Here is a 16594-nt window from a genome sequence, read left to right on the forward strand (position 1 = left end):
TCATTACAACCCAGCAACACAAAAGTTTAGCAGATAGAATAGAGAGGCCAGACTGTCCGGCTTCAGGGCGGACGGTCCGGCCGACACAGACTCAGAAACGGAGAATTTTGACCCCTCTCAATTCTGCAACTTCTCCCACTTTGGCATCAATACACCAGAAAAGGGAGCAAGCAGGGGAATGAGATGGTCAATCCTGATCTGATGGTATGGTCTCAGTGGCGCCAAAGTTGACGCTCGCAGTCTTGTCCTCTGTCTGGATCCCATCACTCTCAGTGGCCTCTGCCTCTGCAGCAACCTCTGGCTGAGCTGGTTCTTCCATCTGAGGCGCACCAAACACAAACTCCTGCTGAGTAGTATGACCACCTGAAAGCTGAGGCTCTGGGGCCTCCTGCTCTATCGGCTGCTCCGCTTGCTGCTCTGGCTCCCCCTCAGCCTGTGCCTCTGCCTCATCCTCTGTTGCCTCGGCCTCATCAGAAGCGGCCTCCTCAGATGACTCTACAACAGGCACCTCAAACTCCTCATCACTCTCCTCGGTGTCTTCATCACTGTCAGCCGGAGCAAGGCGAGAGGAGGATGCGCTAGTCTTGGGCAACATCAAGGTGTGGTCTTCATGTTTAGGCCCTAACTCACCTTGTTGCATTTTCCCTCATGCGCAACAGCAAGGTGTGGTGTCGGGAGGTAAGTGTTGTCTTGTCGCTGCTCTTGGGCGAAATTGTGGTCTTCAGAAGCTTGAGTAGCGGATCGTAATGTGGGAGGAGCCCCTTAGTCGAGCCAAGTGCCCCAACCAGCATCCGATCCACATACAAGGTGCGGACCACCTCTGAAGACACTGGAGACTCTGCATGAATGCTGGGCTTGTTCAGATCAAGCGCATCGAGTCCCAAAATAGCAGCAAATTGAGACATGGTCATAGTATATTCCTCTCCTTCAGTCAACCACCTTATCTACTGCTCAGTGCCATCCTCTATTTCCTCAAAGAACACAGTGGCAAAGAACTGTCCAATCAATTCCTCATTCCAATCCTTCTCTAAGCACATGATGCCACCGACATCCTTATCGACGCACATCTTGATCACTTGCTTAGTCTCTGGATTGCTAGAGGACTGTAGATAGTCCCAGTCTATCCACTTCTTCTCTGTCAAGGAATTGGTACTGCCAAGAAACACTGAATTGTACCAACCCACTTTGACTTGAGTCTTGAAGCGATAATCCGCTTCACACAGGTATTGTTGCTCTGGAGCCTTCAAGCGATCAACCCTTGTTTTACCCATGCACCTCAGATAATCCACACTTTTTCTAGGGGTCTCGAACTGATCATAGTGCATTATAACTTTTCTCATTCTTAGCTCAAGGGGGTGGCCGCTCGACTCTCGACGGGAAGGTGAAGAGGAACTACTACCAGCTGCATCCTTCTCTTTCTGCTTCTTTGACTTCTTCGATTTCTTTGTTTGCTTGCCTTTCTTGCTATTATTGCGGGCAAGTGGGGGAGAGACAGGGGAAGCGGTCTCTCGCCCAGCCTGACTGCGAGTGCGGGGAGGTGATGGAGATGCAATCACAATCCCCGTGGTGCGCTCGCGGATGGCAGCCCGCTTGCCTCCCCCCTTGGTTGCCACTTTCTTTCCTTTTGTTATTTTCCCAATTGGCAACTCAACCGGAGGGGATTCCTCACTGTTTGTCTCTGTAGAGAGCTCCTGACGAGTCTTTTGTCTCTTCTCTGAAGCCATGACTGAGGACATAAAGTGCAAGAATAAAAAATCATGAAAGAATTGAATTTATGGTGGAAGATGGAGCCAAGGGATACATTGACAGTCTGTGGGTCAGACAGTCTGGTCATATACAGGAAGTCCGGTCGAAGCTCACTGTCTGTTTAGAGAAGCTTACCCGGACCGTCCGACCAGGGGGCTGGACCGTCCGGTCCAAGTTCTTTGCCAGACTAAGAGGTCCGGCCGGACCATCCGGCTTAGAACAGTGGACTGTCCGGGTTTGAACAGGTTGTTGTGCATGTGTTTTTAGTCAGTAGATTGGTAAACTAGACATCTAATTAAGTGGTTTTCTATGGTCGAAAGATGCTACAACCTAACAGATTTAGAGATCGGGCTAAAACAAGGTGAAAACCCTAGGAAGAGATTGAAACCAATACCTAGAGTTGGGGAGCGTCGAATCCGCGTTTAGGGGCGAGTTCCTCACCACCAATCTAGTGAAAAACGTGGAATCCGAAGCCTTTTCGACGGTGCAAACTCAAAATCGCCTCTATGGGGTGAGAGGGAGTTAGGATTTGAGGGAGAGAGGAAATGAAAGAGATTTCCTCTCTCTGTTCGGCTTGGGAGCAGTTAAGGAAGTCACCGGCCGGACTGTACGGCTAGGAACGGACTGTCCGGTCCAAATTGGACTCTAGTGGAAGTAAATGAGGCTGAAGCAAAACTGACTCTAAGAAATTTTGGCTATTCAACCTGAGAATCAGATCAAGCAATCAGTACAAAACTATGATTCTCAAGTCAAAAACCATATTCGCAATCTAGAAATCAAGTTTTCGCAAAGCAAACAACAATTTTCGCAACCAAGTTAGAAAACAAGGATTTTGAAATTTTGTTTGGGAATGTTTGAGCCTTACTCCTGGTATTTAAGACCAATTCTATTTAAGAATTGACCTCTAAAAATACGAAGACTCATGTTGTTCTAACATGTGTATGAAATTGACTTAACTATTGAAAAGTTAAGCCGATTTTCATGCAATGTTGCGAGAATCCAAGATATTTAGTTCATTTCTCAACTCACAAAACATTTTCTCATCTAAGGGCTTGGTGAAGATTGCGGCTAGTTGATGTTCGGTTCTCACATGGGTTAGGGAAATGTCTCGTTTGGTTTCATAGTCCCTCAAGAAATGGTGTCGGATATCGATATGTTTGGTTCTTGAGTGTTGGACTGGGTTGTTGGCTATTTTGATAGCACTCTCATTGTCACAAAGGAGGGTGATCCTAGTCATGGTGTATCCAAAATCTTGGAGGGTTTGTTTCATCCATAGGAGTAGGACACAACACGCACCGGCAGCTATGTATTCGGCTTCGGCGGTGGATAAGGCTATGGAATTTTGATTCTTGGATCACCATGAGACTAGATACCGCCCAAGGAATTGACAAGTCCCTGTGGTACTTTTTCTATCAACCTTACACCCGGCGTAATCCGAGTCGGAGTAGCCTACCAACTTAAAATTGCACCCTTTCGGATACCAAAGCCCTAGGTTTGGAGTGTGCACTAAATACCTTAGGATTCTCTTAATGGCCACCAAATGACACTCTTTTGGAGCAGCTTGAAAGTGAGCACACATGCATACACTAAGTATTATGTCAGGCCTAGATGCGCAAAGGTAAAGGAGAGAGCCGATGATTGAGCGATATACCTTGGTGTCTACCTCCTTACCATTAACATTGAGGTCGGGGTGTCTATTTATAGGCATTGGCATCTTGATGGGTTTGGCGCCGTCCATGTCAAACTTCTTGAGGACATCTTTCAGATACTTTGTTTGCGAAATGAACGTGTCATCCTTGAGTTGCCTTACTTGCAAGGCGAGGAAGAACTTCAATTCTCCCATCATGGACATCTCGAACCTTTTGGTCATGATCCTACTAAACTCTTCACTAAATGAAACATTAGTTGAGCCAAATATTATGTCGTCGACATAAATTTGGCATACAAACAAATCATTCTTAAGTTTCTTGGTGAAGAGAGTAATATCAGTCTTCCCGATTTCGAAACCGTTCTTGGTTAGGAAATCGTGAAGACATTCATACCATGCCCTTGGTGCTTGCTTGAGCCCATATAGAGCCTTGTGGAGCTTGTAGACGTGGTAGGGGTGCTTTGGATCCTCGAAGCCCAACGGTTGCTCCACGTATACCAATTCGGAGATTGGTCCATTGAGAAAGGCGTTCTTGATATCCATTTGGTATAACTTAAAATCATTGTTAGCGGCATAAGCTAATAGAATGTGAATGGACTCAAGGCGGGCAACCGATGCAAAGGTTTTACCGAAGTCAAGTCCTTCGACTTGAATGAAACCTTGGGCCACAAACCGTGCTTTATTTCTTGTGACGACCCCATGCTCATCTTGCTTGTTCCGGAAGACCCACTTGGTCCCGATGACATTTTTCTTGGGCCTTTCCACGAGAGACCACACTTCATTTCTCTTGAAGTTGTTGAGCTCTTCTTGCATGGCCATTACCCAATCCGGGTCTCCAAGTGCGTCTTCCACTTTCACTGGCTCCAAAGATGAGACAAACAAGTAATTTTCACAAAAACTTGCAATTCGGGATCGAATCGTTACCCCTTTTCTCATATCACCAAGGATGTTGTTCACCGGGTGATCCCTTTGTACTGTTTGATGAATTTAAGGATAGTGCACCGTGGGGGCCGTAGCCGATTCTTGCTCACATGCACCCACGACATCAATCCCATCCCCAAAGTCTTTATTGCCACCATCATCATCAACTTGTACGGGGTCATCTTGGGTTGTGGATTCTTGTTGAACGTCTTGTTCTTGCTCTTGCTCCCCCTCAACCTCCCAGGGTCTTACATCTCCAACGGCCTTGTTGTCTATATCCTCCCGTGAGATTCCAATTTCTGCATCATTCACTTCAACTTGCTCTACTTGAGAGCCATTAGTCTCATCAAACATAACATCCCTTAAGACTTCAACAATATCGGTGGTTTTGTTGAAGACTCGATAGGCACGTGCGTTTGCTTCATATCCTAACAAGAAACCTTCATCTACTTTGGATGCAAACTTAGAAGATCTAGGCCTTTTGCTAAGAATGAAACATTTGCAACCAAAGACACGAAAGTAGGACACGTTTGGCTTTTTACCGATTAGAAGTTCATATGTAGTTTTCTTGAGGAGCTTGTGGAGGTATAGACAGTTGAGGGAGTGGCACGCGATGTTGACGGCATCGGCCCAAAAGACATCCGGAGTCTTGTACTCATCAAGCATTGTCCGAGCCATCTCAATAAGAGTCCAGTTCTTTCTCTCCACAATCCCATTTTGAGGGGGATCATATGGAACAGAGAACTCGTGCTTGATTTTCTCTTCATCAAGAAACTTTTCAACTTGGGTATTCTTGAATTCTCCTCCGTTATCACTCCGAACTCTTTTTATCTTCACTTCAAACTCATTTTGCGCTCTCTTGGCAAATTTCTTGAAGATTTCTTGAGTTACGCTCTTGTCATAGAGAAAGAAAATCCAAGTGAAACGAGAAAAGTCATCAACAATTACTAGACCGTGTTTGTTACCTCCCAAGCTTAGATAAGTTATTGGTCCAAAGAGGTCCACGTGCAATAACTCCAACGGTCTTGTAGTCGTCATGATGTTCTTTGTGGGGTGGAAGGTTCCAACTTGCTTTCCCGCTTGACAAGCACTACAAACTCGGTCTTTCTCAAAAGTGACATTAGATAAGCCAAGAATGTGCTCCTCATTTAGAAGATTTGACAAATTTCTATTCCTGAAGTGGCCAAGTCGATGATGCCAAAGCCATCCAAGAGTCGATTTGGCGATTAAGCAAGATTCAGAGTTAACTCTATCATTGTCGAAGTCGACAAGATAGAGATCCCCCTTTAATCTTCCCTTAAACACCTCCTATTTATCATCTCTCCTAAAGACGGTAACATCTATATCGGTGAAGAGTCAATTAAATCCAAGCTTATACAATTGAGAAACCAAAAGTAGATTGTAACTAAGGGACTCAATGAGAAAGACATTTGAGAGTGAGTTGTCTTTGGAGATTGCAATTTTACCTAGGCCCATTACCTTTCGTTTATTGTCATCTCCAAAGATCATGTCGTCGCAATTTCCTCCATTCTCGTCGAGTGAGGTAAACATACTCCTTTCTCCGGTCATATAGTTTGTGCATCCGCTATCAATCACCCAACTTGAGCCACCGGAGGAGTATGCCTACAAGAGACAGGTCAAGCATGCAATTTAGGTATCCAAACTTGTATAAGTTTGGGTCACTTAACAATAGTGATCAACTCCTTTGGGATCCATATGTTTGGCCCTCGCTTCTCTTGATTTGATCTAATGAAGATAGCAACCACATGTCCATGGTTGTTCTTCAAGATCACATGAGAGAAAGAGATAAGCCTGGTTCGAGCTGGATCCTCATGAATTGAGGAAAGCTCACAGTCAGCCTTTCTGCCCTGCTGAGCTCGGACTGTCCGGGCCCTAGGGCCAGACTGTCTGGCTGGTACTCTCTGCCAGGCAGACAGCTCAGGTCGGACCGTTCAGTCCTCCGGACCGTCCGACCGGACCTTTCTATTAGACCGAGAAGTCTGACCGGACTGACCGACCCAGACTGGACTGTCTGGTCTGCCCTCTCTGTTGAACAGAGGGACCGGACCGGCCGGACCGGATCATCCGTCTTTGGAGATTGCAATTTTAGCTAGGCCCATTACCTTTCGTTTATTGTCATCTCCAAAGATCATGTTGTCGCAATTTCCTCCATTCTCGTCGAGTGAGGTAAACATACTCCTTTCTCCGGTCATATGGTTTGTGCATCCGCTATCGATCACCCAACTTGAGCCACCGGAGGAGTATGCCTACAAGAGACAGGTCAAGCATGCAATTTAGGTACCCAAACTTGTATAAGTTTGGGTCCCTTAACAATAGTGATCGACTCCTTTGGGATCCATATGTTTGGCCTTCGCTTCTCTTGATTTGATCCAATGAAGATAGCAACCACATGTCCATGGTTGTTCTTCATAATCACATGAGAGCCATAGATAAGCCTGGTTCGAGCTGGATCCTCATGAATTGAGGAGAGCTCACAGTCAGCCTTTCTGCCCTGCTGGGGTCGGACTGTCTAGCCCCTAGGGCCAAACTGTCTGGCTGGTACTCTTTGCCAGGCAGACAGCTCAGGTCGGACCGTCCGGTCCTCAGGACCGGACCGTCCGGCCGGACCTTTCTACTAGACTGAGAAGTCTGACCGGACTGACCGACCCAGACCAGACTGTCTGGTCTGCCCTCTCTATTGAACAGAGGGACCGAACCGAACCGTCCGGGCCGGACCAGATCATCCGTCCTAGCTTCTTTGTTGAACAGAGGGCTCAGGGAGGACTATCCGGCCCTGATCGGACTGTCTGTTCTCAGGGCTAATTTTTGCGTCCTCTTCAGCAGTTGACTCCCCTTCCTTCACAAATGCCACACATGGTTTACCATTAACCATTACTCTTTTTGGGATTGCATTTGAGTCGGGGGAATAGCCAAGATCCCTATTATCCTTGTTGTTATAAGAGGTGATTGTCTTGAAGAGGGCATCCTTGGATTGGTAAGTTCGCATGCATCCAAACTTTACCAAGGTCTCCAACCTCTCATTCTCCTTATTCAACTCCTTGAGAGCTGCATTGTTAGTCTCAACAACACTCAAGTCAATAGTTTTGCATTTCTCACAATCAAGAATGGTATTGACTATTATGTTGTCCTTCGAATTGGAGAGGTTGTGCTTAAGATTGTCAATTTCATTCTCAAGACCATTGTGCCTCACATTCATGGAAACAATAGTTTTTTCAAGAATTTCATTGACATCCTTAAGATTGGTTATGGTTTGATTTGCTAGCATGAGTTCCTTAGACAAATCAACCAACTTCTCATCTTTTTCGGCCAGGACCTTTTCAAGAGAGTCATTTTTCATCCTCTCTTGAATAAGGAGATCCTGTTGCCTCTCAAGAGAGCCTTCCTTCTCCTCTAGCACTTTCATCAGTTTAGCAATATGAATGAGAGCGGGCTTGCTAAAATTTCTAAGCATAGCATCATCATCATCATGGTCTATATCATCATCATCACTAGAATCAACACGATGCTTAGGAGCAAGATATACCTTGCGCCCTTGCGCCATGAGGCACAACGGCGTATGGTCGTTGTCATCGTCGCTCAAGTTGGTGAAGAGTCGCTCCGTGCTTGATGAAGATATAGCCACGGTAGCGACGCCTTTGCTCTTGGAGTTGCTTGACTTGGGCTCCTCTTCTTTGTCGCTCCCATTGTCTCTTGAGAACCACTCTTCACCAATGTGAGCTCTCCCGGGCCTTCTCTTGAAGTACTTGGTCTTGTTCTTGCCCTCGTTGTTCTTAGCGAGCTTAGGACAATCCGCCATAAACTGCCCAAACTCCTTGCACTCATAGCATGCTTTCTTTGATTGCCTCTTGTATCGATCCTCATCCTTTCTCCCATAGCTCTTCTAGCGGAGGAATTTCTTTAATATTTGGACCAAGAGAGCGAGTTCTTCATCCTCACTCTCCGAGTCACTTAAGCTCTTTCCTTGAAGCTTGGAGCTACTCTTCTTTGCCTTGAATACAACCTCCTTGTTCTTGGCTTGGGCGACATTGGTGACATACTTCTTGACTTCCTTGGCTTCTTCCTCCAAGAGTTCATGCGAGATGATCCTTGAGAGCACGTCACTTGGAGTCATTCTCTTGAAACCGCTTGACTCACGGATCAAAGTCACCAAGGTAGGGTTCCTTGGTGAGATGGCCCGGAGCAAGCGCTTCACCACCACATGATCCATCACGTCTTCACTTCCAAGGCCACAGATCTTGTTCACAATGACCATCATTCAGTCATACATCTCTTGAGGTGTTTCATCATCCTCCATCACGAACCTCCCAAGCTTTCCTTCAAGAAGTTCGATCTTGGATTCTCGAACCCCTCTTGATCCTTCATGAGCAATGCAGAGTGTGTCCCAAATCTCCTTGGCCTCATCTAGTTGATCAACCTTGTTGAATTCCTCCGGGCTCAAAGAGTTGAGAATCACGCTCGCCGCTCGAGCATTGCGGTGGATGAGAAGCTCTTGTGCCGGAGTGAGATCTTCTTCATCTTCCGGCATATCCTTCACTCCTGTGCACATAACTTTCCAAACACTTGGATGCAAAGAGATTAAATGAAGTCTCATTTTGTGTTTCCATGCCCCCATACTGAGTACCATCAAAGTAAGGTACACGGCCGAAAGAGATACAAATGTTAGAACACGAAGTATTGAGTTCAAAGTAGTCAAACTCAATAGAAGCTCCCTTTTTAGTAGATCCTTCTCCACCATCTTCATCTTTATGGTTGTTAGAAACGTCGCTAGTCTTGTCTACTATCTCGGATCACTTCAAGCTTTTAGGCCTTTTTAGAAGAATAGGCTCTCATACCAATTGAAGTCCCAGAGAGACAGCCTAGAGGGGGTGAATAGGTGTCCTAAAAAATCTTTCAAATCGTAGAGGTTAGTAAGGGCCGGGCCGTCCGGTCGGCACTCTCGGGTTAGGTCGAGAGCTCTAGCCGGCCCGTCCTGGTTAGAACACTGGACCATCCGGTCAGTGAAAAATGCAAACGTGACAGTCTGCTTTTTCGGTGATGTTCCTGAGAATGTGATGTGATTGTGTGTGGAATATAAAAGCAGAAACATCGCAGGAACAAACAGAACATAGAAATCACAAAAACAAAGGCACGAGAGATTTATCCCAAAGTTTGGATCATTTGATCCAACTCTCCGTTGAGGCGCTCGTATGAGCGGGATCTCTCTCGATCCTTTCCCTCTGTTGGCTTCCTCCCACAAGGCCAACACATGTCTCCGAATTCACACCTAAGGACTAGCAACCCCTTCGGTTGACCACCAAGGTCAAGATCAAGGGGGTTTGCCCAGCCCTAGGTTGCAATCCGCTCTACCCTGTAGCCTTCTATGAGAAAGCACAAGAATCCACTATCAATCTTACCTATTTCCTTGCAGAGGTTAGACAACAACCTTCACAAGTTGCTCCTGGGCGATCCACAAGAATCGGAGGCTCGTGGGCGACGCCTATCCGTCTAGGAGATCAATCTCCGAGAGTAATAGACCACCTTGACTCCGCATACATCCATCAACGCCCAAGAACGAACACTCTATCACTCACTAACCTAAACACTCTCCCTAAAACATGATCCAACGATTAATCTCTCTAGGAAGTGTTTTGGGTCAGTGGGAGGCTTGAGAGGTGCTAAACTTGCCATAGCAACCAGAGAATTCGAACAGAAAGCCTAACCAACGGCTAGATCTCAAGGGGGCCTTATATAGGCTGGCAGACGTCACTTAGCCGTTGGAAAAGAAAAATCTAACCGGACTGTCCGGCTAGGTGGCCGGACCGTCCGACCAACACTTAACTCACTCACTTTGACTAGGGGCCGGACCATCCTGCCACCGGACTGTCCGGCTTGGATCCCAAACCGTCCGGTCCTTGCTGCTTGTGAAAAATAGCAGCGAGCCACCACTTGACTTAGACTCAAACCTAACTACTCTTGGATGCATGCTGAGCTTCTGGTGACCCCTCTAATAGGACGGAGTTCCTATGACTCAAAACAAAAAATAAAAACTTCTTCGAGCCCCTTCGTCGTCATGGAACCGTCACTCCAAGTCACACATGCATGAAATTAGTCCGCATTTCTTCAATCGAATTGATCCCTTAGACTTCTCTATAATCACAACTCATTAGCGCACACATGCTTGGCTAACATTGTCATTAATCATCCAAAACTTCGTTTTGGGGTCAGATGTACTTTATTATCTAAAACTTTGTTTAGGGGCTAGATGCACTTTCATGTATAATTATAGGAGATAGGGGGTGGAGGGCGTGTATCACACGCTGATCTGGGCCGCTCATTTCAACGAAGATGTATTTAGGCCGTTGGACGTGTCACACGTTGATGACGAGGAGTAAATCATGTTTGTGCACTATAGGGTAGATAAAAAAATTGAGATGGTTTTGATATCACATAGTAAATATTTCATTTTTCGTTTCCATATTTTTTTTACAATAAGGGGAAATATTTTTTTAAGTATCACACACGAGTGAAAAAAGAAATGTTGTGTAGAAAAGGTTCGGTTTATGGAGAGTGCATGCGTATATATACACACACTATTATAAAAGTTTATGTGAAGGAGACTCCAAGAAAGCAAGTCACTTGCATTTAACCTATCATCTGTTTGGCTGCACGAAAGCTTCCGATGGAATAAATTTTCTGAATTTAAAGTTTAGTTTTCAGTAGTATCTAATTTTTTTTATTTTTCTACATAATCTAAAATTTAGTTTTTAATGTTTTTACACAAACTGAAATTTCTTTATGTTTTTCTCTACATACAATATTTTAATTTGGTTGCATCAAATAAAAATACGGAGCAGGAGTTATATAACTTGATTGAAAATATCATAACAGGGTTTAGTGTTTGTTTGTCAAACCAATTACACATTAACTATATTTACATTCCCGACTTGGCGTATAATTTATTTTTAAAACTTATTTTAATATAGACCATCAAAATTAACTTTATCTAGTGCAACGCACGGATATTTTTTCTAGTAACTAACAAAACCCTCTCTCTCTCTAGTTTCCTCACTGAGAAACATCTCTCTCCCACCTTCACAGGAAAAAAAAGTTCAAAACGAACCAAGCAATGCATATGTCCATCACAAACCCATATTGAGCATCTGCCCTGCCCTTTTCTTTGCACTGTCCTTCCCTCCCTCCCCTCCCTCTTATATTTCATCTCTCTAACAGACAGACATACCGCACCCAGCGCAACCCCCCCACTTCGTGTCCGCGCCGCGACGCGCACTTCCCGCCTTTCTTTTTCTTGCCGTCCTCGCGCCGCCACCACGAACGCACGCACGCGCCATCTCGAGGCAGGTCTCACTCTCTCCTCTCCGCGCGCGCGGATCGATGGCGCACGACGGCTTCCTCGGAGGAGGCTTCCACGCGCTGCAGGCGCCGTGGCCGCTGCCGCTGCCGTTCGACGCCGCCGCGCTGCAGGCCCAGCTCATGTCAGGAGGGTGGGAGGACGAGTCGGCGCTGAGCTCGCTCGTGTCGTCGCCCGCCACCACCGGGCGCGGCGGCGACGTGCACGAGGGCGCGCTCATGGAGGAGCTGGCGAGCCGGCTCGGCAGCGTGTGCGGCGGCGGGCTCGGCGGGGGCGGGGTGCCGTCGCCGCCGTCGTCGCGGTACGCGTCGTGCTACGGCTCGCCGGTGAGCTCCCCGGCGAGCAGGCCCGCGCCGTCTCTGCTCGCCGCGGCGGACTCCATGGTCGCGGAGCGCGCCGCGCGGATGTCGTGCCTGGCGGCGGCCGGTGTCGGGCCTAGCGGCGGGAAGCTCTCGCGCGTGGCGAGCAGCCATTCCCTCCTCGCGGAGCCTGCGCCGGCGGACGGCGGCGGCGTCCAGCAAGTGCCGGCGAGCGATGGGTCGAGCAGCGACGCTCCCTGCCGGAAGCGGAAGGCGCCCGGCGCCAAGGGCAAAGGGAAGGACGGAGCGACGGCGACGGCCTTGACAAAGGTACTCCTCTGCTCTTGCTCTGTTTCGCCACCGGAACCGCAACGCCCAACCAGCCCGTAACAACGGTCAATTTTCCTCAGTTGCCGGAGCCGGAGAAGAAGGCCAAGAAATGCAAGCTCTCCGCTGACGCCACGGCAAACCAGGACACGAAACCACTCGCCGGCGAGGCCGGACACGCCGGCAATGGCAAGGGGAAGGACGTCGCCGTCGAGCCGCCCAAGGACTACATCCACGTGCGCGCCCGCCGCGGCCAGGCCACCGACAGCCACAGCCTCGCCGAGCGGGTAAGCGCCGCCGGCGCCGATTGCACTTTCCTCCTCCCATTCCCGCGGTTGCTGACGCCATTGCCGCCGTTGTTCACCTCCAGGTGAGGAGAGAAAAGATCAGCGAGCGCATGAAGCTGCTTCAAGACCTCGTGCCTGGCTGCAACAAGGTTTGCAAAATTCACCCAACAAAATTTGAAAATTCACACAGGTAAATCCATCTTTTTACACCATCACAACTAATTTTTTTCGAATTTATTTACTTAAACACAGGTGACAGGCAAGGCGGTGATGCTTGACGAGATCATAAACTACGTCCAGTCGTTGCAACGGCAGGTGGAGGTGGGTAGCCACGATCTCTGAATTTTCACCGTAATTTCATTCGATTCCCCTCCCAATTTTTCCTAATTTGAGCAAATATTATCTACTGTCCCAACAGTTCTTGTCAATGAAGCTTTCCACTGTCAACCCACAGCTGGATTTCGACGTCGACAATTTCCTCCCAAAAGATGTAATTCATCTCGAATTTCGTTGTGACATTTCGTTAGGTGACCACCAAATATTCTTGTTCTGCCACTTATACCATACATCTCTGAATTTTTCTCTTCAGCAGCCCAGCGAGCCCAGCTTGCCGGCGCCGTTGTCGCTGCCACCACCGCAGCCACCGCTGTCCTACTCACCGGAATGCGCAACCCCGGCGGCGATCGGCTACTCGCCCTCGCAAGGGACGGCAATGCAGAGCGTGGTGGCAAGCACCAAAGGCTTCGAAATGGCGCCGACGTTTGCAAGCCATGGAATCCCAGCTCCATCATCACTGGATGCGTTTCACAGTGCTAATTCACAGGTAAAAAAAAAAAAAACTCAAACTGTACTCATCATGCAAAAGATTTTCGTCATGATTCCAGGAATTCGTCATGATCGATCGTAGAACGCAGGAACTGTTGCTGAATTCTCCTTGGTGTTTCAGGCAGGGAGCTGCATGCAGATGTGGGAGGACGACCTGCAGAGCGTGGTTCAGATGGGGTTCAGAGGCAATGCTGCATGATAGGGGATGAGCCGAGTCGAGAGCCCCCCAATCATGGCGTTGGTCTCTGGAGTTGATTCGGAAACAAATCAGTTTCACCAATCAAGGCAGGAGACGATCATCCGGGGGAGGCATGTCGGGTGCATGGAGCCACTTAACACGAAGCCGGGGGTTGGGTTTTTGAGCTACCTCTCCAATCATTGGATCATCCCTCCATGATTGTACATAGAATCCTTCCCTTCCCCCAACCTTCAATGTAGGGGAAGGAATGGGATAAGGAGAAGGCTGGGGAAATGACCTCATTGCCTTACTTGGCCATGTCCATTGTCTCGGCCGAAGGACATGTAGCACGGCGAAGGTGAAGGTAAAGGCGAAGGCAAAGGCAGAAAAAAGAAAAAAAAAGATCAATCTTTTGTTTTTCTTGATTTGCTCTAAGAAATTTTCATCGATCTCACGAAAGACAATGTAATGTTGTAGTGGAATGTAACTGTTCCTAGACCTCAACTTGAGATTATATATATAATTTGAGAGAAGTTTCTTGCATTAGGGCCACGTTTGGTACTGCCCGTAAGATGTCTAAGTCCGGTCGTTTTCCGAACTACTAAACGGTATATTTTTTACGAAATTTTTTATAGGAAACTTGTTTTAAAAAATCATATTAATCTATTTTCATATTTTTTAATAGTTATTAATTAATCATGCACTAATCTATTATTACGTTTTTTGTGCATGACAACTAACCCCTCTCCATTCTTACCGAACACAGCCTAGGTTGGTTGCTGCTACTGCTTGTGCTGTTACGTGCCTTGTGCTTGTGCCGGTAGGTGGAATTGTTTTTGTTCTCTGCGCTATCATCGCCATCATCATCATCATCACAAGAGTCTTTTAAGCTGTGTGAGCTGGAGTCAACAACTCTAGCCGGAATCTTAACCTCTTTTAGTGTCTTGCTCGCTTGTATGATTGCGTTTTTAATCCCTCATCTAGTGAGCCCTAGGCAACTAATCTTTAGGATAAATTTGTTGCTGTGTGTGCTCTTTATTCTGCAAAGCACCAAAACTGCTGGCACGGCAGAAAGGTCCTTTGGCGCATGATGAGCCGAACTGACATGATTTCCGGGAATTTCATACTTGACAAAATGTCTTGGGCTCCGGTCTTTTCAGAAAAATTCTTTCTTAGGTTTGGTCTACCTAAAAGACTTATATGCAGAACAATAAAACAAAATTCTACATTTTGTGATCGGTAGATTTTATGTACATGTGTGGTGCCTTTTGATGAACCAATCAGACTCTATCAGAAATGTAATTTACAATTGTTTTTACCTTTTATAACATTGTTTAATGCTCTTTTATTCCACGGAGGATTTTCTATTGCTCCAATATTGGTCAGGTGCAGTTAACCAAAAGAACTGACAAAAACAAAAACAAGTACAGTAAAGCCCATATAAAATGTGGTTATTTGCTGTCCTGAGCGGACACTCTTTCAACGCATAGAAGCACATCTCTAAGAACAAATGTAGTTAGCATGTCCACGAAAAATAAGATATAGTTTACTTACCCTTTATTCCATTGACATTATTTTCCAATTTTCTGTTGCTCTAAGATTGATCAGGTTCAGTTAAACAAATGTGCTGAGCAAAAAAAAAAAAGTAACCCCATATAAAATGTGGTTTGCTGTCCTGTAGACACCTCTTTAACCAGACAGGGAAGAGAAGAGAAGAGAACCCCAAAAAAAAACAAAAGAGAAGGTAGGTATTGGGTTACAGAGTGGACAAGATTCCATCCAGCATAGAAGCATCTGTAACAGAGTGCTACTTTCTCTTCTTCTACCTTTCATTTAGTCATATACAAAACCTGTGATGAACTTTTGGCATCTACTATGGCCTCAGGAAAAAAATAAAATCAACTTCTGGTGGTACTTACTTTGCAGTTTGCACAGCCAGGTATATACAAAAACGAACATTATCAGATTCTCTCACTTTGTTGTCTCAAAGTGGCCACTGTGCCGCTAGATGGCATTGCTGGTATCTAGTCAGTGTCAATACTGTTCCATTGGGACGACAACTTACAGGATTGCACCCTCCCTAGTGATGGAGACACAAGTGCACTTAATTATAATCACGCCTGTAATGGACACTTTTTAATTTAAGGAGAAAAAAATGGAAGGAACTTATGTAAAATGCAACTATGAAGGGTAGTCACATTTATATCTCTTAACCAGGTTTCTGCTTTGGAAATTCATCTGGTGTGGTGACAGAGTTATATGTATTGGTGACTCTAGCATGCATTTATGCATATAGTAGTTTACTTTAATATTTATTTTGTGAGGTCCACAAACAAATCATTGGCTTTTCAGTTTGTTGATTGTGTACTTAGGAAGTGGGTGTGTGCTTATATGATATTCTGTGCACTTGTGAAAAATCGAGGGGCCACATTTGGAAGGGTTTGATAAATCTAATTATAACTGTTTTTTTGTATTCCACATATCGACATGATTACACCCAAAAATTATCATGCTTTTGTATTATTTGTCTGAAACAAAATATATTAGATATTATTATAGCCAGAAATCTCCCGCTTTAATAATATCTCAAATAAGTAATATATATTGGTTATGAATATTGACATGTGCATATATATATATATATATATATATATGAGATTTCAAATCCATTTTTAAAAAACAAAAAAATATCCTCTTTTCGTTGACTGAATTTTTACACACTTCGTTTAGACGACACACAAAAGTTTACATGGTGATGTCATTTCAATCAAATAGATGGATCCCAATCCCTCTATTGGGGCATCACTGTCACATTCATGCAGTGGGCACACACTTTTGGGACCGAGACATGCGCAACAAACTCTAATAGAGGCAGAATTGGAGCTTTCGTGATGTAAGTTGGATCTTATGATGGTAGCTCAGACGAGACGTTTGAGTCATCTGAAATGGCCTTGACCCCCCGTGGAGACAAATATCACCATCCATTTACCAGAT

At 45.9% G+C, this 16594-nt stretch overlaps 1 protein-coding gene across 1 annotated transcript; it reads left to right on the plus strand.

Annotated features, from left to right (window-relative positions):
* Nucleotides 1-11572: 11572 nt before the first annotated feature.
* On the plus strand, nt 11573-14133 carry LOC102722623 (transcription factor BHLH089-like). Its single transcript, XM_015842166.2, has 7 exons — nt 11573-12313; nt 12394-12597; nt 12681-12746; nt 12850-12918; nt 13016-13087; nt 13187-13420; nt 13544-14133. Exons 1-7 carry the CDS (start codon nt 11708-11710, stop codon nt 13619-13621), a joined length of 1329 nt encoding a protein of 442 aa, XP_015697652.2. The 5' UTR covers nt 11573-11707; the 3' UTR covers nt 13622-14133.
* Nucleotides 14134-16594: the final 2461 nt, after the last annotated feature.

This window comes from Oryza brachyantha, chromosome 11, assembly GCF_000231095.2.
Source record: "Oryza brachyantha chromosome 11, ObraRS2, whole genome shotgun sequence".
In the NCBI taxonomy this organism is placed as follows: Eukaryota; Viridiplantae; Streptophyta; class Magnoliopsida; order Poales; family Poaceae; genus Oryza; species Oryza brachyantha.